The sequence below is a fragment of the Pezoporus occidentalis genome, unplaced genomic scaffold (genome assembly GCF_034315485.1).
Source record: "Pezoporus occidentalis ecotype Australia unplaced genomic scaffold, CSIRO_AGI_Poc_V1 ctg86, whole genome shotgun sequence".
NCBI lineage: Eukaryota > Metazoa > Chordata > Aves > Psittaciformes > Psittacidae > Pezoporus > Pezoporus occidentalis.
The window spans coordinates 7,369,845-7,393,018 of NW_026916220.1; the positions used below are offsets into that span (position 1 = coordinate 7,369,845).

At 39.4% G+C, this 23,174-nt stretch overlaps 1 protein-coding gene across 1 annotated transcript in view; it reads right to left on the reverse strand.

The window, feature by feature from the left end:
- Positions 1–23,174, reverse strand: part of TEK (TEK receptor tyrosine kinase) — a 37,696-nt gene that overhangs the window by 13,030 nt on the left and 1,492 nt on the right. Inside the window, exons 2-10 of the mRNA XM_062604472.1 lie at positions 15,348–15,659; positions 10,494–10,604; positions 6,805–6,957; positions 4,761–4,892; positions 3,241–3,381; positions 2,394–2,522; positions 1,238–1,392; positions 824–965; positions 282–443 (exon numbers count right to left, since the gene is read on the reverse strand). Coding sequence (XP_062460456.1) covers positions 282–443; positions 824–965; positions 1,238–1,392; positions 2,394–2,522; positions 3,241–3,381; positions 4,761–4,892; positions 6,805–6,957; positions 10,494–10,604; positions 15,348–15,659 — 1,437 coding nt within the window. The remainder of the gene's footprint in view (positions 1–281; positions 444–823; positions 966–1,237; positions 1,393–2,393; positions 2,523–3,240; positions 3,382–4,760; positions 4,893–6,804; positions 6,958–10,493; positions 10,605–15,347; positions 15,660–23,174) is intronic.

Here is a 23,174-nt window from a genome sequence, read left to right on the forward strand (position 1 = left end):
CTCACTATTGAAAACCTGCTGTTTACATGGGAGCTTTCAACAGCTGGGCCAAATACTGAGTACTGTTTATCTTACTGAAGGAGGGGGGAACCCCTTGGTTACTGAAAACTGAATTATCAACATTATACATATGATACACAAAGAGTCATGTGTCCAATCATAAAAGATTTAACTTTGATGTGTTATACTGTCTTTTGAGTCTAGTCAAGAGCAGACACCACGTTATATTTCAGCATGCAGCTGAAGTTTGTGCTGAAGGGAATTAAAAAACATTCTCTTACCTTCCACAGACATCCAGGACTGATAACGTTTTGCTGGCTTGTACAGGAGTTTTGTTGACACAACAGGTCCATCTCCAAGATGTACCTCAGCATTGATATCAATTATGAGGAAATTATGTCCACTGTCTGTCAGCCTTGGGGCGTACTGTGGCACAGGAGGAACTGACCAAAAATGCAAATATTATATCAGCCTTTTAATTCCCTATATTAACAAAACTGTGGCATCTTCCTAGATCTACAGGAAAATGGGAGATGTTCTTTGAAACTCTTATAGACATGACTTCACATCCTAAAGCTGTCAGTTTAGAGCTTTCAAAAAAAAACCCTTCAGCTTTCTTCTAATCCTTATCGTTACAGTTATTTTTTCAATACACATAATTAATATGTTGCTTATAAGGGGTTCCTGTTCATATTCTGACCGCAGATGTTTATTCAAACAGTTTCCTGCGGTGTAGAGAACAGAAAGTTCTGATGTATTACAATGTAAATCTGCCCTTAACATTAGAGGAGGCAAAGACATTTGAAGAGATTCATGCTTTTACCTTTGACTGTAACTTGAAATGGTTTCTCTGCCATTCCTGCTACTGTCTGCACACTGCAGACCCAGGTTCCTGTATCACGGAGCTGGATTCGATTAATTGTAAACATGGCTTCAGAGCGATTACTGGTAACAATTAGGGAAGGCTGAAATGAACAAAGACATACAGAGCCTGAAAAATGTGAGCATCTAGGAATATTACCAAGATACTTTCGCACAGTTTAGAAGCTCATCTAGAGTTTAGTGATATCAGTAGAAAGGATTTATAATGGTCAATTCCACAGTTTCATTTGAGCTCATGAGGTATCTCAGAATATGGAAATTTCACATTATGCTTGAAAACCATGATGTGCATTTACTGCAGATAAAATCAATGTAAGCACCAGAAAAAATGGAATGCAATTAGTCAGGAGCCTACCCTTAGGACAGTTCCATCTTGCTTCAAAAGTTTAAATTCTTCAGATTTTGGAAGTGGCACCCCAGTTGCTATACAAAAAGGCTTGAACTCGACACCAGAATTGAGTTCTACAGGATCTAGTAAGTTTTCTATCCGAGGTGAAAGATCTGCTGAACCTACAGAAGATGTATAGTATCTTAATGTCAGATTTCAAACACAATTTTAAAAGTCAGCACCAAAACAAATTTAGGTGTATAATGATCATAGGCAGCGTAGGTGCCTGGTTCTCCCTTCACTCTAGGCCATATGCAAGGATCATGCTTACCAAAGTCAGCACTGTTACCTCAGTGTAAATACCATATGAGAAGGAACAAGCCCAGTGACTGTTCTTTCTTTTCCCCTCTCCTGTCTTTCTCACTTGCATTCTAAAGCAGCAGGAGTTTAACTATGGCAAAATCATGTACAAATTTTGTATTGAATGTGCAGTATCTATTTGCTCTCCATTTTGTCTAAGTGCAGTCAGATCACAAGAGTATAGTTTGGCTGTTTGGAACACAGTCTTACTTCGCTGATTGTTTTTGCGCTTGAAAACCTTTGCAAATGAATAGTGGATTTGTCACTTTGTTTATCAAGCAGAAATAATAAATGCTGAGTGTATCTGTTAAAATACTGTGTGTGAACCTTCCCTGAATCCAGGGACTCTAAACAAGATATGCTCAGCTTTGCAAGTTTAATTTTCTCAGGCAGACAGAGCTGATTTAAACTCTGGGGTTGTCTTGGTGTTTCAGTTACCAGTTTCAGACCATGAGGTATATAGTATAGGAGTGTATGTAGATGAATAAGAGGTCGGTAATGGTAAAGTACCATTAGCGTCTCTAAAAACTGATCAAGCAGATAGCATGTCAGTAACTGATATTAAGGTCAGTGTCAAATCCTATGGAGTAAGGTTGAAAATCTACCTCTAATGAAAACAAAATCAGAAGAAATGGTAGCATACCAGTCTATTAAATGCAGCATATGAGGCAGAGGCAATAAGGATATACACAAGTGTCTGGACCCCTGAAATGTAATTGGCAGAGCAAGGATACCAGCCTGGAGTGGTAATACTGTACCAGCATGAAGATCTGTTTCAGTTACACTGGGAAAAGCCATTTACTACCGTGTTACCTTGCTTTACCTTCTTTTTCACATTGCAGACCATGCCATCCGAGGGAGCAGATGCATCCCTTAAATCTGTCGCATGTCCCTCGATTTTGACAATTACATTTGAGTTTGCAGTCTGACCCATAAAAACCAGGTTTGCATTCTGCAAGCATATATGTTTCCAGTTAGTGTAAAGGTTCTAGAAAATGTCTTCCATTAGTTCTCAATCTCATGCATCAATTCTCCAACAGGGTCTAGTTACCTCAGCAGGTTTGAGTTTGAAACTGTATTTGTTAACACTAAACCATCCCCAAAGTATCCTGAGATGACACTAACATCAAAAATGTAGAGCACATTTGTATCCACATCTGTCATTTGTAGACTAGATGCCAATGTGAAAGCTTTTTCTATCTCCACTCTTTTATCACTTAGACTGTTGTAGTGTCCAAAGGCTTCATCAGTTATGTTACCATAGAACAAGATGGCGCATATTTGTAAAGGAATATGTGCCTTGTATCCCAAACAGATTGCAGTCTAATAAAAATGAACAAGACTGATTATGCTCATTATTGTTCAGCAATGGATATATGTTTGGCACTGAATTGATCAGTTTGGCTTGTATATATACAGAAAGACTGTAGTTGTTAGAGAATTTTTAACATCTTAGTAGAACATCAGCTCATTTTGCAGAATAATTTGAACAGTTTTCATCTTTATTATGATGAGAATCTGACATGGTCATCTGAGATGGGTAAATATATTACTCCTTTTCTACATAATGTAAAATTCCCTGTCATTTACTCTGCTCTGCTAGCTCCCTTCTGTATTTCCTATGTGCAGTACACTAAGGACTCTACTATTCTTCATATTTTTTGCTATACCTTTGTCACATTCCAGTCCCATCCATCCTGTGGCACAAGAACAGCCATATGGATCTGGTAGACAGAACATATAGTTTCTGCAGCCATAGTTTTCTTTACAGCTCTCTTCGCATGTTTTGCCAAATGTATTTGCTCCGCAAGCTATTTAAGGGAGAGAGGGAAAGACTAGCCCAACTCGATTAAGTCCACAAAAGATACAATGCTTCTAATGATACAGCTTTAGACAACAGAATGCATAAATTAAAATAAAAAATAACATTTTTACCATTCAAATAGCAGTTACATTAACGTCTGTAACAATTTAAGCCACGGCTGCACTAATGGTTAAATTCAGGCAGCACAAACAAACATAACTTTCTCCCATGTGAGGATGCATCAGCAAATCACCCATTGTTTTGAATATGCTGGGAATGAGCTTCAACAATAAATCCTCTTTATAAGCCATTTTAATATAAATTGGACAAACAGTGCCATAAATAACAAATATTCTTTTTATAGGTCAGTGCATATGAAACTGCCAGGCTAAAGGTTTTGCTTTTCTGATAAGGTCAGTGCTACGTTAGAGTGGTTCAGATGTCAACTATTCCAACATCTCAGCTCTAGTATTTGCAGCACTGCAATTCAGTCAAAATATTAGGATACATACAAAGCACTGAACTCCAGAATTTCTTGGGGAGATCAGAGCAATGTTGTGCCTGCTGTAATTCTTCCAGAGTCCAAACTAATTGTTACAAAGATATGAATAAAGAGACATATACTATTGATATGCCCCTGCAGAGACAAATCACCCTGTGACCATATTTAGCACCTTTTTCAGAAGCAGCCAGGGAATCTCTAACCCAGGGTCTTCATTTCCCAGTGTTAGCGTATCCTTAGGATCTGCTATTTTACCATGCATTTAACACTCAGTCAGTAGCTCCAGGGAATCACAGAACAATTTAGGTTGGAAGGAACCTCAAAAGACAAACTGGTCCAGGCTTTTGTGGGAAAAGGAGCTTAAATGAGATTATCTAGCACACTGTCCAAGTGCATATCAATCAAGAAAAGTTGGAAACAATATAATCTCTATAAGGAGAAAAGAAGGAAAATTTAAAAGATAGAATCATAGAATGGTTTGGGTTAGAAGGGACCTTAAATATCATTCAGTTCCAATCCCCCTGCAGGGACACCTTCCACTAGACCAGGTTGCTCAAAGCCCCATCCAACCTGGCCTTGAACACTGCCAGGGATGGGGCAGCCACAGCTTCTGTGGGCAACCTGTGCCAGTGCCTCACCACCCTCATAGTCAAGAATTCTTTTCTGATATCCAATCTAATCTAAATAATAACAACTACCAGAACAACCTTATTCATTCAGGGTTCATCTCACCAACACTGTCTTGTCTCCAGCACCACCTGTAAATACTATAGGTATAAAGAATAAAACAAGGCTACTCCATTTGATGCTTCCCTCAATATTCTGCTAACTTCTGCTACTGAGAACAAATTAAGAAGCAATCTGTGAAAATAATATTTGGTTACCTTTCTCACATGTTTTTCCCATAAAACCTGGAGGACAGATGCATTCCCCAGTATCTTCATGACAAATGCCATTGTTCGTGCAGGAAGGGCAGTGGGAGCTACAGGAAGGGCCCCATTTCTGAGCTTCACATCCTTTTATGGAAAAATATAGTGACATATTTTTTGTCTTCTTGCTTAGTAACAAATCAAGTAGTAAAATTCTTTTCAATTAAGACAAACAGTAATATGAAAATAAGATCCATGTGGACCCCCCAACAGCCCAACCTCCTGACCTAATGTAAGGAATCACTTTTTTCACTGTGGTTACTACATAACAACTTCAATGAAGAAACTGAAAAAGTCTTCCTTGCTTGAAACTAGATGTAGAGTTTTTAGTTTGCAAGAGTAAGTTTGTAAGTTGAAAAATATCACATATTTAAGATTTCTATGCTTGTAGTAGGGCTATGAGACTTACAATAGGATCAGGCTTCACCTGGACCTGGTTGCAGGACCAAGCTTGGCATCACCGGTATTATTCCAGCATTTGGCAAGTCATGATTTTTTTTTCTGTAACAATGTATTTCTTGAAAGTTCGTTAGACCAGATTCACATCTGTTATTTCTTTACTGTCATCACTGGGTCTTTATAACAATGATCAATCAGTTGATGATCTGTTTCTGAACTAAATGGTCTAAGAGCAAGCAGTTGTTTTAAAGCTTGTTCATGATTTTCTTTCGCACTTCATAATTTAAGAAGAGACTACTACCATTAATCTTGCCAGTGAGTATTTAGCTACAGATTTGATAGAAGCACAGCTCCAGTTCTAAAAAAGTATATAAGACTTCATCTTGCAAATGCTTAATCTATTCCTATAGGATGCAAAATTCATTGAAAGTAATAAACTGGAAAGTCCTGAGGCAGGCTCACTAAAGATGAGTAATCCAGACTTGGTTCAGTTCTGGGTTTTTATCAGAAAGCATTTAATGATTCAACATGGCACTTGGAGCTCTGTATCTTCCTTCTGGAAGGAAATTCTTACATGTGGATACTTTAAAAAACAGCTTTTGCTAAAAATCATCAGTCTGTGTCTATAATCCTAATTCAAAGAAAGACAGGACATGTTTGAGCAGTAGCATCACCCATTCTTTTTACTGTTAGCGTGCTACCTAACACTCTCCCATACTGTGCCCCAAGGTTTTTCCCAGTGACAAGACAAGATAAAAACCTATGGCAGAATTTATGGCTAAATCTTCTGCTGTGCAGCTTGGTAGTAGTGTAGAGAACAGATCTTGGATCATTTTATTTAATAAGATGGCAATACCTTCAAAATCCAAACTTAAGGCATTATATTTATTGATTTGTGACTCCTGGAAGCATCCTGTGGATGTTAGCAAGTAAAATGTGTTTTACCATCAGAAACATTTTCTCTATTATGTAAGATATTTTAGCAACTATTTATTTTTACAAGTCAGTTTTAGATTTCTATGTTAATAGAATATAATATTCTTTATATCTGGTGAAAATAGACATGTAGAATGCTTAATGGAAAATATCTACCTACATTGCAAACTGGTCCTGTCATCCACTGGGAGATGAACTTCAAGAGCTAACTAAGGCTGGGGTAGTTAGTGAAATTAGAATAATGTGTGCTAAGCATGATAAATCTTTGAATAAATGGTGTTTGGATATAGCCCATCAGAAGGAACAAAGACATTTGAAATTCCTATTTTGTGCTCAGACCCACATCTCATTTTCATGGGAGACCCAGTGCCACCTTCTTTGTTCATACTTGATGTTTGAAAAGCTGGGATGTTGAGAAGAGAGCTAGCTGTGCTGGCAACAGCTAAGATGAATTGAACTGAATCTGATTTTTTTCCTCTCCCAGCTGTGTAAATCAGTACCAGCTTGTACCAAAGATCCTTGAGAAAAAAAATCTTCTGACATAATCTGAGAGCAGTTTATGCCAAGAAAGACTCTGGCCCTTATTTGGGCATAGTATATGTTTCATTTCATGTTCATTATGACTTTAAACAATTAATTGTCAGCCTACATTAATGGAACTTACGTCTTACAATAAGCCTTGTGTAAGCAGAAGTAAAGAGGTTTCCTCCTATATATCTGGCAGAGTAAACCCCTGAATCTTGTGGTTGAACTTGAGAGTAGGAGACTTCTAGCTCCCCTGGTACTTCATGCCTCGGCACAGAGTGGATGAAGGAACCTGAGGAATGAGCACAGAAGTCGTTCACCCTCTGCAGGTAGAAGTGAGTTTGCATTGGTTATTGAGGAAGGACAGCTTGGATGAGCTAAACAGAATCTATTTGTTAGTTATGAATTTGCTGATGGCTTTTTAGCTAAACTAGTTTTTGATAATTGGAGAAGCGCATGTAAAAATGAAACTAGATCCTGAGGAGATTTGGTTGATGAATGTGACAAACAGCTACATGGTCAGTGTTTCTTTACAGGAATGTTGCTGTAAACGTAGTGGTTAAAAGGGTTAATTTTGTTTCTTAGCTTTTCCTGAAGTGAAAGGTAACAATCTGTAAGGACTTTAATGTGTCTGGAAGGAGTCAGACAACAAATGCCAGCCAGGTCCTACTTAATCTGAGTAACGCAAAGATTTCCATAGCAGAGCAAAGCAGGAAGAACAGAGCTCAGCTTTATCTTTTCTTCCCAGACTTAACATGTTTCTGTCTCTTCTGTAGTTTTTTTCACCAGGGAAGCTTATCGGTGTTATTCTAGGTTTGCTGTAATTGGTCATACATGCCTGCTAAGTAATGCAATAGAGTTTGGTCTTCTCCCATCACTCTAGATCATCAAGTAGCTACATTTGAACATTTGTTGCTGTCAAAGAGAAGTTGCATCCACTGGACTTCAGGACCCTTGGGATTCCTTGCACTTGCCTGCCAGAGCAGGGCTGCTGCAGGCAGCTAACGCCAGATCCAGCCAGCTATCCCCAAAACATATATGCACATGCTCACACACACTGTGCTGATAAATCCAGCCACTAGCAGACCCATGCAGCAGAACTGTGCCTTTACATGTACTGCATGTGCACGTGAGACTCACACTCACACAAACAACCCAGAAAACCTAATCCCGTTCTCATTTGCCACCTAGTCAAGCCTCATATACACCCAAAAGTGGGTCCTATGGCCCAGACCTACAGTCTCTCTAATTAATGGCTCTCAGACCTCTTATCCTACTTGCTGGCTTGAAGTTCACTAGTGTGTCACACACACGCTTGCACACACAAGTGGGTCCCTGATGTAACTGGCCTTAGACAGTCTCTCCATTTACTGGCCCCAGACATACAGGCCTTTTTGACCCTTGGCATGTGTTTCCAGTTACTAGGAGTCAAACCTATTGTGCCTTCTAGTCTGGCCTGAAGGTCACTAGCAGATTACTCATATGACCACCAAGTAGACAGCACAACTATGCTGAAGAATAATTAATAATAGAGTTTAATAAGATCAAACCAACTGTCGTGTAGAGATTGGCTGGACCAGTGGCATCTTTTACCTGCATCCTACCCCATTTTTCCATGCTTGCTCCTTTCCTGTTCATTTTAATCCCTCCCTTTCTCCTTTTGGCTCTTTCTTTCAATATCCTGTTATTTCACACATCCTTATGCTCCCTCTCAATCATTCCATAGTAAGTTTGCTCTTTCCGGCTGAGACTCATGATAATCTCACTCTCTCACTCACCTACAAAGCTCTGATTGAAGCTGCTCAGGGCTTTGTGCTGTTCCCACAGTGGCTCTCAGAAGCTGCCCTTTGGTGTTTTCTCTGCTTGTGTGTCTGGTTATTTATTACTTCTCTTATTTCTCTTATTTCTTGTCTTAGCCTTTTGTGCTGAATGACCATTCACCAGATGATACTCCCACAAATGAGGTCCCCTTACCTTCTACATCCCCTTACATTTACCCTGATAATGAAACAACTTTTTCCACTTTGCTGAAATAATTTAGAAGATGAACAGTGACAGGCAGGAGCTTTACTGTCTGTGATCATACATAATATCATATTATCAATTTGACTATAGTCAAACTTCAGGCAGATGAGAATCATAACCAAAATGGCAAAAAGATCTTGGGTCAGTTCAGTCCCTGACAACATGTAACAGTTCTTCAAGAAAACAGGAACAAAGAAAAAGAGAAAAGAATGAAGGAGATTAGTTCTGAAACTGTGAGTTGTGGTGTTTATTATTATTATTATTATGATTATGATTATTGGGTTTTGCATATCTTTTGAATTACAAGCTTCAGAACAAGCCTGGCAGCAAAGTACCAAGAAAGCCTTATAGTCTGTTAGCAAGGTTCACTTTCTGTGACTTGTTTTTCAAGATGGCACTTTTTATGTCAATGTCTTAAAGCAATCTTGATTAGCAGAACAGTTTTATTCGCTAGACAGCCTTTGTGAGGGTGTGTAAGGGGGAAGTGGTATTTTAAATGACTGAAATGGAAGACTGCAACAGTTAGATATAGCAGGACAAGTATTTTCTTTGCCAGCTGCTGTATCAGAAATCCTCAGGGATGCTATTTCAGCTGTAACCTCAGGTGAAGAACTTGACCTACTGTCCAGAGTCATGGTTAATCTGAGGCTTTTTGCCAAGTTTCCAGTTGGAATCCCAGCTGAGGCAGCATCATGATACAAGCGCTCCTGCTCTGACATAGCAGCTGGTTCTTGTATGAGAAAATGCTGACAAGAGATCATAGAATTTCCCTGGGGATCCTGAAAGGACAAGTGATGGCAAACTTTCTCCACTGTGCACTGCATGGTTGAACCTCTGAAGAGCAAGGAAACAGGTCTTTGAGAAACTCTGTTTTGCATATTGCCCTTTTAAAAGACATGTTTTTGGTTTTGGTTTTGTTTTCTTTTTTTAATTTTCTCTTTCAGCCTGTAAAGAAGTGCTCTAAATATTCAGTAAGTTGTGTTGAGGCTGACCCACTGCATGCATTCTTTTGCAGTGTGTTAACACTTCCTTACCTCATCCTGCTCTATTTACTCCCTATTTCCTGGTAGATCACTGTAAGATAGACCATCAGTAGGCAAAGATGGGACCAGTACATCAAGCGGGCTTTCCACAACTGATTTGTTGCAGTCTAACATTCTGAAGGCACAGTAAGCTTTAGTGGCAAGTGTCAAGCCGTAGTAGCACATAGCTGAATAATGAGTTAGATGTGATTTAAGGAACATCTTAGTTAGAAAAGTTATGTAATAAATTTTACAACCTGACTAATTTTTATTGTTGAATGAAATAAGGATTAGGTTTTGTTGACAGTTTTGCCTTTCTAGCAGTAGACTATTAGTGCTTAATTTTCTTAGCCTGAAGAACTTCATAGAAGCTAAATGGCCTATGAAAGACATATAAAGAAGGAAAAATATGCACTTGAAAAGCAGTAGAAATGTAGATAAGAGATGCAGGAACTAGGCCTTCACAGTGGCACAGAAAAACAAACGAACAAAAAAAAAAGCTAAAGTAAGCCAGGCAAACACAGAAGAAAATCAAAAAGGGAAGTGAGAAACAAAACAAAGGTATAAAGAGACAATTTGACATTCTTTTGGAAAAGAAACAGGTCAGTTCAATATATTGGATATGGTGAGTGGCTCCTTTAGGGAACATTAAGTGCATGAAGAATTATGTCTCCATTGCACAGCATGGGCATCATCAGCAGTGACTTTAAAACAGTTATATGCCACTTGGGTAAGACTGATAGCAGAAAGAAATGACAAGGGAGAAAGGTTAATTACCTACCATTTTTGTAGATCACTGCATCTTCCTCTTTTGCTGCCATTCTAATGAAGGAAATATTCACATGCTCTCCCTTATTTGCTGTAACAGTTAATGCCACTGGATGGAATGAGGCTGAAAACAGAACAGGACAGAAGTATGGGATAAATAGCAGCAGTTGCTATCTCTCTCTAGTATCTGGGCTGAAAGCTGAGGATAGTTTACAGCATGCCCTAACTCAGATTTTGATATTTTAATTTCTTTATAGCACACACTGACTCTATCACCAGCAACCTCAGCCCTTTGTCCTGGCCAACAATAGAACATGGGGCATGAAATAAAAAAAGTAATTTGATTTTGGTGGAGTAACTCAAAACACTTCCTAACTAGGAGCTGCAACTGTCTGCATAACACTTCCCCAAGTTTCTTCATCCCTTGAGACATTTTTCAAGCAGACTGAGTAAAACACTGGAAAATGCATTCTAGGGAACAAGCTGTCATCGGCAAACACAAGTTAGAAGTTAAGGATGCTTTCTTCCATTTAGTTGGAAAACTCCACAGGAAGGCTATGAAGTGTTTTGAGAACAAATTCAGGTTTCTGACCATTTTTAGCTCTGAGTTGTTATGTCATACTATCACTGATAAGTCGATAGCAAAAAAAAAAATAAATACAGAAACTCCTCTAAAATGAGGCAAAGTTAACTTCCAAACTCCAGCTTTTTATTTGAATGAGAATGTTACACCTCAGTACTTTTCCTTTTACAACACCCAGGGGAGTGAGGCATTGATTTTCACTAGCCCCTTTTGTCCTTCTGGTTTTGAGGCTGTTTAGCCTTAGATTTCCTCCTGTGCAAATTCCTCTTGGGCAAGTCCGTCCTGAATCTTGTTTTTGTTCTGCTCCTGGGAGCCCAGTTCTGCTGCCATCTGCCTCCCCAGCAAGGTGAATGGGATCTTTCTGACAGAAAGACCCACATGAACCTCTGCTGGAAAGAATCCTTGAAGAGCTGTTCATGCTTCTAGTCAGCTCTGCATATTTGCACTTTTGCATAGGTTCCATTTCTAGTAGTCACATTTATTTCATTGGGAATATTTCATTTAAGGAGCACACATACAGGTTAGTACAAATTGTTAAACAACTTCTTCATAAAAGGTTGGCATTTATTTATAGTCATGTATCTTTTTTTTCTGTTCATTACTAGAATACTTTCAATAAAATATACTTCTGTTCATATCAGTGGTTGCAGAAAATAAATTTTTGAGTCTCTAGCTGGAATTTGGTGGCAAAGAAATACACAGAGATAGGATCAGAAAGCAGAGGAAAAATGATAAACTAACTTTCTACTACATTATATATGTAAGAGAGCTGTGAAAAACAAGTAGGTAGATGTTACACACAGTTACACACAGTGTAAGGCTGAAACTGTGGTAGCAACTCCAGTAAAATCTAAGGGGGAAAGGAAGGTGTTATTTGTATAGTATTTGAGGAAAAAATATTTTAATACTTCTCTTTTAGAATGGTATTTTAATTAAAAATCAAAACTTTTGTGTTATGTGTTGTAAAACTAAAGAAAGAAAAATCGAGTTAAAATGAAGACATTTGTCTCAATCCAAGCCAGCCTCTCTCCCAAAATTTTATTTCCTTGAGGATTTTAACAGATGAATGTTTCATTTCTGTTTAGAAATAAGACAACTATAGAAAACTCACAGTTCTTTGCAGAATGGAATTTCTATCCCTTGTGCAGTTCTAGTGTTTATGCTCTGAGCCTCTGCCACGAGTTTTCATTCCATCATTAAGTGCTATCCAATTGGTTTCAGCTGGGGTGTTCCTGCATGACACTAAGTATTTGCATAGGGATCTATTGAGGATTTGACATCTTACCTTGGCACTGGTACCTGAACTACCTCTTATAGAAACATAGATTTCTAATACAGAATAATGAAAAAAGATCTCATTAGAAACCATCAAATAAAACTGAAAGCAGTCCAAACTTACTGTCAGCCCCTGATTTAGAAATTATTTATGAATAAAAAATGCATGGTGAAAACCGTGATCTATTTAGGAAAAGAAAATTCAACAGCTTACTCAAAAATGAATTGCTAGTTATAAATGATCCTAAGTGGTTTACTGCAGTGGGTTTTGGACCAAATTTAGTGAGGCATTAATAATTGTTTTAACAAGATATTAAACTTTTTCATTCCCATTTTCTTTTCTTGGTATATTGTTTAGCTTAACCACAAGACTTTTTCATCAGAATATTATTGCAATGGAAAGGAATGCACACTCCCTTGTGGGCTCAGTTCCAACGTATTTTTAGATTGTGACTTGTATTTCAGTATTTCACATCTCTAGTGTGCCAATTCCTTATAGAGACATAATGAACTGAGTTTCAGGGCAAGTGCCATAATGCTCTGATGTTAGCATTTCCCTTATTGTCCCTTTGCCCACTCTGGAGAGTTTGTGTGTGGGAAACTCACTTTCTTATATGAAAATACACATTTAATGTGTAGAGAAATAGCATAAATTATATTTGACTAGAAGCAGAACAGGTTATATATTGTTATTTTCTAGATATGTAGCTGTAAACAGTATAAGCATTAATTCCCAAACATATATAAAAGATAATCTGTTCCCTCTTATTGTGTGTATAAGTATTCCATAATTGTAGAATTATAGAATAGTTTGGTTTGGAAGGGACCTTAAAGATCACTTAGTTCCATCTCCCCTGCCAAGGAAGGGACACCTTCCACTAGACCAGGTTGCTCAAAGGCCCATAAAGAATTCAGGAGAAAGGACTAATTTTTTTCAGCATGGCACATGTAGAGTAAAATAGGAAAATTAACCTGTTGCATTTCTGTATTATACAGTAAAAATCTTACTGTAACTGGTAAGTACATAATCAGACAGATGACAGTTCCCAACCACATCAGCGGGGCTACCCAAATGGTTAGTAATTAGTGTTTCAGCAGCAGTGTTTCAGCTTCTTGCCCTAAGGCTGCAAAACAGTGACTGGATTTTCAGAAGTGCTTCTCGTTCTGTGCCTTTTCTCTCCTCAATGGGAAACCACACATTTCAACTCTTGCTCAATTTTTGGCATTGAAAAACACCTTCTGCCTTTAAAATTTATTCAGACAATAGCATAAAAGGGAAAAAGGTCTGTTTCCCAACTATAGATGCTTTGCCAAACCTCACAGTCCTTCACTGACCTCTTCTTCCTCTCTCTGTGCACTTTAATAGCTTTGAGAATTTCTGCCGTGCCTCTTTCTCACCCATCTAGCCTGATTAGATTATACATGCTCACCAAGTTGCTAGCTCAAATTCTGTCACTGGAAGCTTTCGCAGAGAAAGTCTGAGAAATGGATTCAGCCCAGGAATTATCCAAAGAAACATACTTGCCGTTGGTGTGAGAGTTGTGTTATTTCTGGTTAGAACAACTTTGGTCACATAGGAAGCTCTCAAAGTTTGATTACTTTAAATTCCCTGTTCCTAGGTCCAGAGATACAAAGTGCAAAAATACCCAGATTGATTCAAAGGACACTCTTCCACTCACAGAGGTTGTTGCACATGACAGTCAGAGATGGCTCAGCACACTGGCATTCTGCCACACAGGCAGGGCCACACTGGCTTTCCATGGACTGTTATCTTATCTGTCTCCCCATTGCAACCTCCTTTAAAACAATAGAGTTGTCAGCCTGCACCTGCAGAGCTTTCTTGGTGACCAGTCAGAGAAAACATAAGTGAGTGATAAAGGCACTTGTCCTGCCAACCTTGCTTGTAATGTTCCCATACTGTAAGATGCAAACAGACACCAGCTGTAGCTTTGAGAAATGAAAAATCTATTTGTCTTAATTTGCTGTATAATTTCAGGAGATACCAACAGCAGTAATGGCTCTTACTGAAACCTTATAAAGAGAGATTAAAAGTGTCAAGTCTCCTCACAGACCAGCTGCCATGGCATAAAACATAAGAAATACAGTCAAGTCTGCTAAAAATCAGCTGAAGTTTTGAAAAGTTGATTTTCTGCTGAAAATTCTCCAACATTTCTTGCACTTATCTGTAGTTTATGGTGATCTCTTCTTTGGAACTTGTCCCAGAAGTCCAGTGAGGTACAGAGACAAATAAAAGCTTGCACATAAGAAGGTGTAATTTAACAGCTAGAGTGCTGGACCTTGGAAATCGCACCTACTCTTATCATTATATCCCTGCTATATTTTCTTTTTCTACAGTGCCTAGCCTTAAACCCAAACCCAAGTCAATAGTGAGATGCACCGCCTATTTTTGTGAATAATCCTCTTAGATTTTGGAAAACTTCTCTGGAGTTTCTTTCTAGTTTTGAGCTGGACTGGGTTTTTTCATACTGACACAGACTGTGCTGATCCAGTGCTGCTGATCTGTAGTTTTACTGAACCTTAGGCAAGCCAGTTATTTTCTAGGCTCAGGTTGCCTATTTATAAAGGAAAGGGTAGTGATGTTTCGCTATCTACACCTCAGACCTGTTGAGACTTTAAAATGGAAGCATGCTTAGAAATCAAGGGTCTGGTATGTGAAAAGACCAGTGCAGGAGTTATTGTATTATAATTTCATGAGGTCAGTGAGGCCAGTACTTATCTTATTTGCCACCTGACTTTGTGTTCCTGGCAGTAGCCAGACACAGGCAGAATACCTACACGTGTCTGACTGACTTCCATGAGGAAATGCCTAGCAGCTAGTATCAACCAGTTGTCTCTGCATTTCATTACAAAACACAGGCTTGAGCCAAGAGTATCTTTATTGACTCCAGACTGCCTTGCCATGCTGGTGCCCACCTGTGTCAACCAGTGGTAACTGCCAGCCTTGCAAGCACTGACACACAGAATCCTGATCTGATCACCATACAGTACCTCTCAGTGGCATCTTCATGGTGTGTATCCTTGTCACCTCATCCTTGAGTTTCCCTTCACAGTAATACGCTCCAATAGTTTCACTGGCCTGTTCCCTTTTCCACACCACTGTTTTGGCTGTTGGCCTCTTCAGATCTTCGTTGACTTCCAGTGGTTCCCGGTGTTGGTTTGTCACATCCTCCTGGTCTCTGTCTATCGTGATAGACTCACGGGAGTGCCATTTGGAAGTGATGCAGATAAGTGCTGTCTCGGAGTTGTCCACCAGAGGGAATGAATTGATCAGTATGAGGTCCAGTGCCGCTTCCACTTTACCTAAGGAAAAAAGCAGCAAGTGGAAAAAGTTTACTGCAGAGTTTGTGTATGTGGCTGATCAAATCACCAGATAAGCTGTTTCACCCATTACTCAGGGTTTCTCTTGCACAGTTTCTGTGCAAAATGGAAAGATTGCAGATTAACTATTCCACTACACTGACTTTAGGATTTACTTCTTAAGTCTTGAACAGATAGAGATTGCTCTTCTCAGAAGAAGAAGATCACAAACTTGTGGAATTTCTTTTGGAAAACCATAGGTTGCAGAAGCAGACATATCCTTGAATAGTTAGATGTATACATAAATGCCTGAAATACAGTGCTGGTAACAAGGCCAGTGGATCATTTTCAGGGTTAGTTTGATAGTGTTTCTTTTACATTCTTTACATGGATTTTATATACATGAATTGATATAGAGTAGATATATCTTTTGGTTATGCGAATTGGCAGTACTTTGAACAGTTGGAGTATTTTCTGACAGCTGTTTTATGAATCGGGATTAATGATTTCATAATCATGCACATGTTAACCATTCGAAGCCCTGACAGACAGCGGCAAGAACTATGACATAAAAAAACAGTCTCAGAAAAAAAGAGCAAGTCAGCAGCACTAGTAGAATCATTTTTCCTAAGGTTAAGTTTTAATCAATTGAAATGGCTCCTTTTGCTCAACAGAACTGCCAGAATTACACGGAGATTTGAAAATGGTAGCTACAAGCCTGATTAAAACAGTCTCTGGAAGAGTACTACAGATTCAGCTGTTGAAATGCATGTAGCAGGAGGGAAATACAGCTCTCCTATAATCAACAATTTGCAAATAGCAGGCGTTTCCCTTTACTTTTGAAATTCAGAGTAAGGAGAAGGGAAACAGTAACATTTTTTCCAGCTGAAGCAGGAAGAAAACTTGATTTCTTTTATTCACCACATCTATTTTCCTGCTTTAAATACAAGTATGTTTTGTATTTACACAGAGACACCTAATATTTAGTGCCACTCAGCTTCCAAATGTTCCTCAGATTGGAAGGAAGGGGTATAGTCTTAGATAAGGGAGGTCAAAAGGTCTTAGTGCTGACTGCAGTCTTTGCGTGTGTCCCTCTAGTGCTTGGGGCCAAGGGAGGAGGTCCTCCTCTGCTGTCAATGCCAGCAGCCACCCGGGGGACCTAAGTATCTTGACAGCACACTGATGCTCACCACACCCAGCTAGCCTGCCACAGCTACCACTCTCTAATGTGCCAGCCCAGATAACCTGCGGTTACATAATGGAGGAATGAAGCCTTCTGGAAAGGGTGCAAGGGCCACTGCAGTTGTGCGTTGCATAAAGGTGCAGGTGGGAGAAGTCAGTTCATCCCGCTGCACGTGCAAAAACCAATCCTTCAAACAAAGTTACAGAAGTAACAGGGGCCACACTCACACATTCATTTTGTAGGGCATTTATCTCAATGTTTTTACTTTTATATGAGGAGCATTTGTGCTCTCCCTATGGGTCTGATGCATCACCTGAAGGCAGGTGTAATTCAACAGACACCAACATTGAAAGCAGAGGGCTTCAGTTTCTTTCAGCAAGGATCACATGCCAAGTACTGCAAGATCCTAATTTCTGCAGAATTCTGTGAAACTTGGAATCAAATCTGGATACAAACTCCATGACTTGATGTGTTGATCTGTGTTGAGGTGAGGCAGGGCACTGCAGATCAGGACTGTGCCTAGCATCCACAGGGCACAGAGCTGCACCTGTCTTTCCAGTACAGGGGTATGGGCCCAAGTTACTGGGGTCCTACAGAGGATGGCTGCTCTTCCAAGGCTCAAGTTTCTTTTCTCTATCATTTCTCTGTTCTCTAACTCCAACACAGATTGAAAGGTGAAAAGAATACTTTCCCACCCCCTGCATCTCAACATTTTAATACACTAAGAAAAAGTAGTGGAACTGTGAGTTTTGAGGACTAACTTTCATGTTGCCTTTGATCCCTATGCAAGATCACTATGCAAGAAATAGCAAAGTAGATTCAGGGCATTTGCTGAAAGCTTTTCTGTTTCTTTGTATTAATCAAACTGTGTAATCAAAGTGTAGAACAATCACAGCTCAGGCATATTGCTTATTTACTCTTGTGCTTATTCCAGATGAATCGAATTCTAGCCACTGGTGGATGGATAGTGTTCTGATTGATTGTCTAAATATATGTGGGGTTTTGTCATATTAAGCACTGCAGAGTAACCTAGACACCTTCATCGAGCAGATGGAGCGCAGGTGAAGTTTCGTGTCTTCTAGAGAAACACTACAAGGCCTTTATTTGTCTAAAAGGGAGTAATACCTATGCATAAGTATGGAATTGTGTGCCAGGCATAATTTGACAGCTAAGGTTTCACAGCTGGAATATAGTGCAAGCAGAAATTACAATATATACAAGTGATATCTTTGCAGTAAGGACAGCTGTGCTTTAGGTGTATTTTGGGGAAAAAATGAAAAAAGCACTCTAGCAGCACATTGATTAGAAGGCAACTCACTTGTTTAACCCAGAACCTAGCAGGACTGCCAGTTTAAATCAGTCTAGGCCTCTGAGGCGATAGAAGTGCTTTCTTTGACTGCACTGAGAGCTGCTACCCTCAGACTGGGGGGGGGGGGGGGGGGAACCCAGAAAAGTGTAAAATATACATATGCTTAGGGATTCCTACAGCATCTCTTCCTGGTAATGCAACTTAAAATAACCCAACTAGCCTTGCTAAAGAGGAATTTACTTAGTCTAGCAAAATTTAGGCATATCCTACCCTTGATGTTAATGAAGACTTTAAGTATGTAAGGACCAAATAAGGACAACAGGATTTAGCTCTCTGAGCAAAGCACAAAAATACAGACAGGAAACTCCCTTTCCCTGTACCCGTGATAGTTCTGTGTGCTTCCTTGAAAAACTCCTTTGACTCCTGCCCTGGTCCTTGAAGAACTGACCTTATCAGGAAGGCAATTTGCTGTGCGTGCAAGCAGATTCTGAGAAGACAGAGCACTTGAAAACACTAATGTTAGAAATGGGAAATAACATGCACAGAGGATTCATTGCCCAGTATTTACTCATTGTGGTGCAGTGTTTTGGGCTCTTCCACCACAGGGAAAATGTCACCCACTAAATCGGTAAGTTTAAATAACAGCACACCCATATAACCCAGACAGCAAAATGAATGCAGGGAGACATTTGCTGTTTCTCTCCACTCATCCTTAACCACAGGGTTGTGCTCTCCCTTGTTAGGTTATACCTGGATGTATTTTTCAGAACTTCTCTAATACACATACTCCTGGGGAAATTGTGCTGAGCAGAGAATTAGTGTGTATCACACTGCCGTTGTAGCCCCTCAGTGGTCTCATTCCCTATCAAAATGCCGCTCATACAGGCACAGGGTCATCATGTTTTCTGTGCTGTGCTGCACCAGGAAAACTCAGTGAGGACCATCTGGAAGAAATGGCTCTCAGGAATTCCCTGGAACACATCCCAGACATAGGTCTGATCAAAGAGCAAGAAAGTCTCTGATAGAGTTTAAAACATCACTTCGCTATATCAGAACTCTACAGTACTCTCACTTCACCACTGATTTTGCCAAGTAGAGTAATGGGAGTTGTTTCTGGTGCTAAGCACAGTTTGTAACTAATGAGGCTCAGGGCCCTGACTAGTGGCAGCCTGAAAATAACACAAAAGAAAATCATCAGCGCAGTCAGAAGTGCAGATGGAACTGCACTGTCAAGAAGGACCTGTTGTAATCCAAAGGGGAAATTAACCAAGCCACTTCATAGGACAGGCTGACACAATGTAAAAAGTAAATAAATACCAGGCAACAAAATACCAGTCTTGAAGTAAAAAGTTTATATATATAGTACCCTTGAATACAGAAATTTCATTTATGAACCATTTCAAAACCCTTCCAGAACATAATAAATTCCTATTATCTTCATACCCTGAAAGTGTTTGCCTTTCCTAGAGCTGAATTACAAAATTAATTTTGATGGATTTTTTTACTTCTCTGTGATACGACCCTGGTTTAACGTTATTAGTGCCTGTTCTTAGTTTGGGTGCTAGTTGAAGAGCAATTATCAAACCTGTACCTTAAAAAAAATCATCATTTTTAATGCTTAACAGGTCTCAAGTTTCCCCACATGTATCCTCTGAAACCACAGTGGAACAGCATCCTAAGTATGATCTTGCCACTAGCACAGTATTGATGCTGTCTTCGGAGGATAGGTCTTTGTCAGTTTCTCAAAGATTTTCATCCGCCTAGTCCCAGACAGGTCTTGCATCACAGTGGGAGCTGACCATGGAACTATACATATGTCGCACAAGTGGAAGGCGAATCCATTTTTGCTCCATTTCTTCTATGCCTATCTAACACTCTGCACATCACAATGACTTCTTGCTTTTCCATGGCAAGACAAACAGGAGTTTCGTGTTTGAAAGATGGGTCTGGGCCATGCAGGCTCAAATCTATGTGACCAATACAGATCAGGTTTCTAACACAGGTAATTCTCTTTGTGAAGGACCAATTACACATCTCTCTTGTCCTAAAGCAAGCTGCTAGCTGCAGTCAGTCCTGACTTCTATGCCCCCTGCCCCTTGTCCACCTAACGCTTTACAGATAAAATTCTTGTGTCAGTCTATTGCAAAATGTTACTTTAATTTTTACATTAAATGAAATTTAAAAAAGAAATCCATCCAACCATCTTAATTATGACTAAATAATCCCAAAATCTAAAATACATAGTGTGTATATATATAAGAAATCTGTATCTAAAACAATAACACATTAACACTTGTGAATGTAGCGTAATTTCATTTCACTCTTTTAGATTTTATTCCTCAGAGTCTGATGCAATGCCTTTTCACTCCTGATTACTCCCCACTGCTGAAACGGCCTTTGGGAACACAGGCTTCCTAATAGCTACTCCACCTCTCGCTGGGTCTGAACCAGGCATATACCGAAAGCAAACTGCAAAGATAAAAAATAGAAGGGCAAACCAGAGAGAATCATCCCGCTTTTGTAATTCTGCTTAGGGTCAGTGCATAGAGCTGCCTGCTGTTCTTTTTGCCTTCTAGCTGCAGAGTCAAGGAGCAATGAGTTAATTCACAGCTGGAACTTGTTTCTTTGCAAACATATAGGCAGCAAGGTAACTAAACCAGAACAGCTCTCTTTCTCCCATAAGACAGATTTGTAAATCATGATTGTCCTAACAGAACTGTGCGGACACACTAACATTCAGCAGGTCAGAGATTCAACCAGTGATCCCTGTGGCAGGACAATCTTTCCTGGATTATATAAAGGCTACATCTCAAGAAGAGTCTAAATTATGTGTAAATTTCAGACTCATGAAAAAGGCTCCATATACTCTTCCCTCTTGGCAAATAACCTAAGTGTGGCAGGCAGATGGGATTGCTTTGTCTCACAAATCAAATGCACTTCAGGAACAAGAAATTAAATCTATGATTTGATCTGACAGCAGCATGTTTGAAGATACTCACACAGGCCTAGTCCTTTAATTATCGGAAGAATAATATTCTAACATGAGCGCCTGCTCATGGTCAAAGGTGTGTCTTAACCAGAGTTTATATAGGTTTTCTTTAGGTTAGGTTAAATTTGTCAAAAGAAAAACAGGTCTTGAAACGATCATTAGAATTTTTCCAGTCTAATTAAAAATCATGACTTCTTGTAAATTTGAAGAGCCTACAGCATCATAACAGTGCTTCTGTGCACAGTAATGTATGTTAAAAGTTGCTTAAATTTATAAATATGTAAATGTGTCATGTAATAATAATAATATACACGATTTATCAGGGCTTTTTTCATATTGATCCCAAAGAAAACACAGCCATCAATGAGGATGTTAGAAAGCTACCACTGAATGCCACTCCATTGTTATCTCCACTGTTACCCTTTCTTAACAGAAAAGGTTAATAAACCTTTTGAGTCTTTACCATAGATGGGTCCACACACACACAAAAAGAAATCCAGTATTTTTAGATTTAAGATTATTGGTAGAACAAAGCTATGGCACAGAAGATTCCATCTGTCTTGCAGAAGAGAGGCACTAGACAACGTATTTATTTCCTCCCAGAAATAGCCAAAGAAATGGGCTTGAAACTGGTTTTAATTGTTGCTGGTTTCTACAGCCTCTTACTGATGGAGTCCATCTTGCTAAAATAAGGCTTACACACGAACATTTTTGAGAGTTAGCCAACTGTGAGAATCTGAAAGCAAATTATCAGACCATTTGAGGATGTTAAAAGGGAAAAGGCGACATCTGACACTCATTCCTTGCTTTTTCCTCTGCCTTCCAAGGGAATAGGTGAGTCTGCAGCTCTCTTTGGTCAGGACCTAACTAACTTAACTAGATTGTACCTAGTCACAACCTTGGGGTTTGATTCCATACTTCAGGATGGATTCCAGGATCATTTTGATTCTACAAAATGCTCACTGCAGTAGAATGAACCAAAATAAAAATGTGTGGTGGTGCTCAGTCTAGTTTCACGAATCCCAGCAGGATAAAATTCAACCCTTTGCCAGTTTAACTGAACATTCACTATGTCAAGCAGTTCAAAAGTAAGCATTTGTATGTATTTTGAATGTTACTTTCCAAATCAGACCTTTAGCTGCAAATGGAGCACTTTTATTAGAACAACAACAAGAAAAGACATGAAATCAATGGCCGTTTCTCATAACAAGAGCCAAGACAACAGTCTTTGCTTTGGAAAAGGGTGGAGTGGATTTTGTGCCTACCCAGCAACACACCTACAGAAGCCCATGATCACTGGGGACAAGGTTAAGCCAGTCCACTGTCTGCGTTGAGTGTAAAGCCTCCCCTGCTCAGGGAATGTCATTCCTGCTTTCCTGAACTCCGCCTGCAGTATCTAAAGGAAAGCGGGATTGCATTGTCTTCCACTGCTTGCCCCAGGAAACATGATATCATTCTCAAACAAAAGCGGGAAAGCTGACAGATCTATTGAGATGGGTGTGACTACAGCACACCCCTCGCTGCTCAGCCCCTGTGGAAAAGGCACTGACGGGCAGCTCTTCAGTACCGAGCTGTCTGCACTGCCCATGTTTACAGCTAATCTCTGCAGACAACTTTTGTTCTTCCCCTACTTCTGACTCAACAAATGTCGCTTGCCTGCCGTATCAGGTGTATGTTTTGATGTAGAGAAACAGCAGAGACAAGGAAAAAGAGCTGGGATAACTGGACTCCTTTTCTTCTCTTTCATGCTGCTTACAGCACCAGGTTGTCTCCTTCAAGTGAAAAGCTGAAGTGATCTGAAGGCTAAATAGGCTGAAACAATGTGCACAATTAAAGCCACAAAAGAGGATTTGGTAAATAATATGCAGACTATTACATCAAAGGCTAGATAAGAATACTACCAAACGTATACTCAACAGATTTTAAACATATATTTTTCCCTGTGTTAATCTCTAGGTGCCAAAAGTAAAATTGCAAACTCATTTGTTCATAATTTCTCTTAGGTATTTGCATGCTGCTAATCCAGAAGATTTGTGA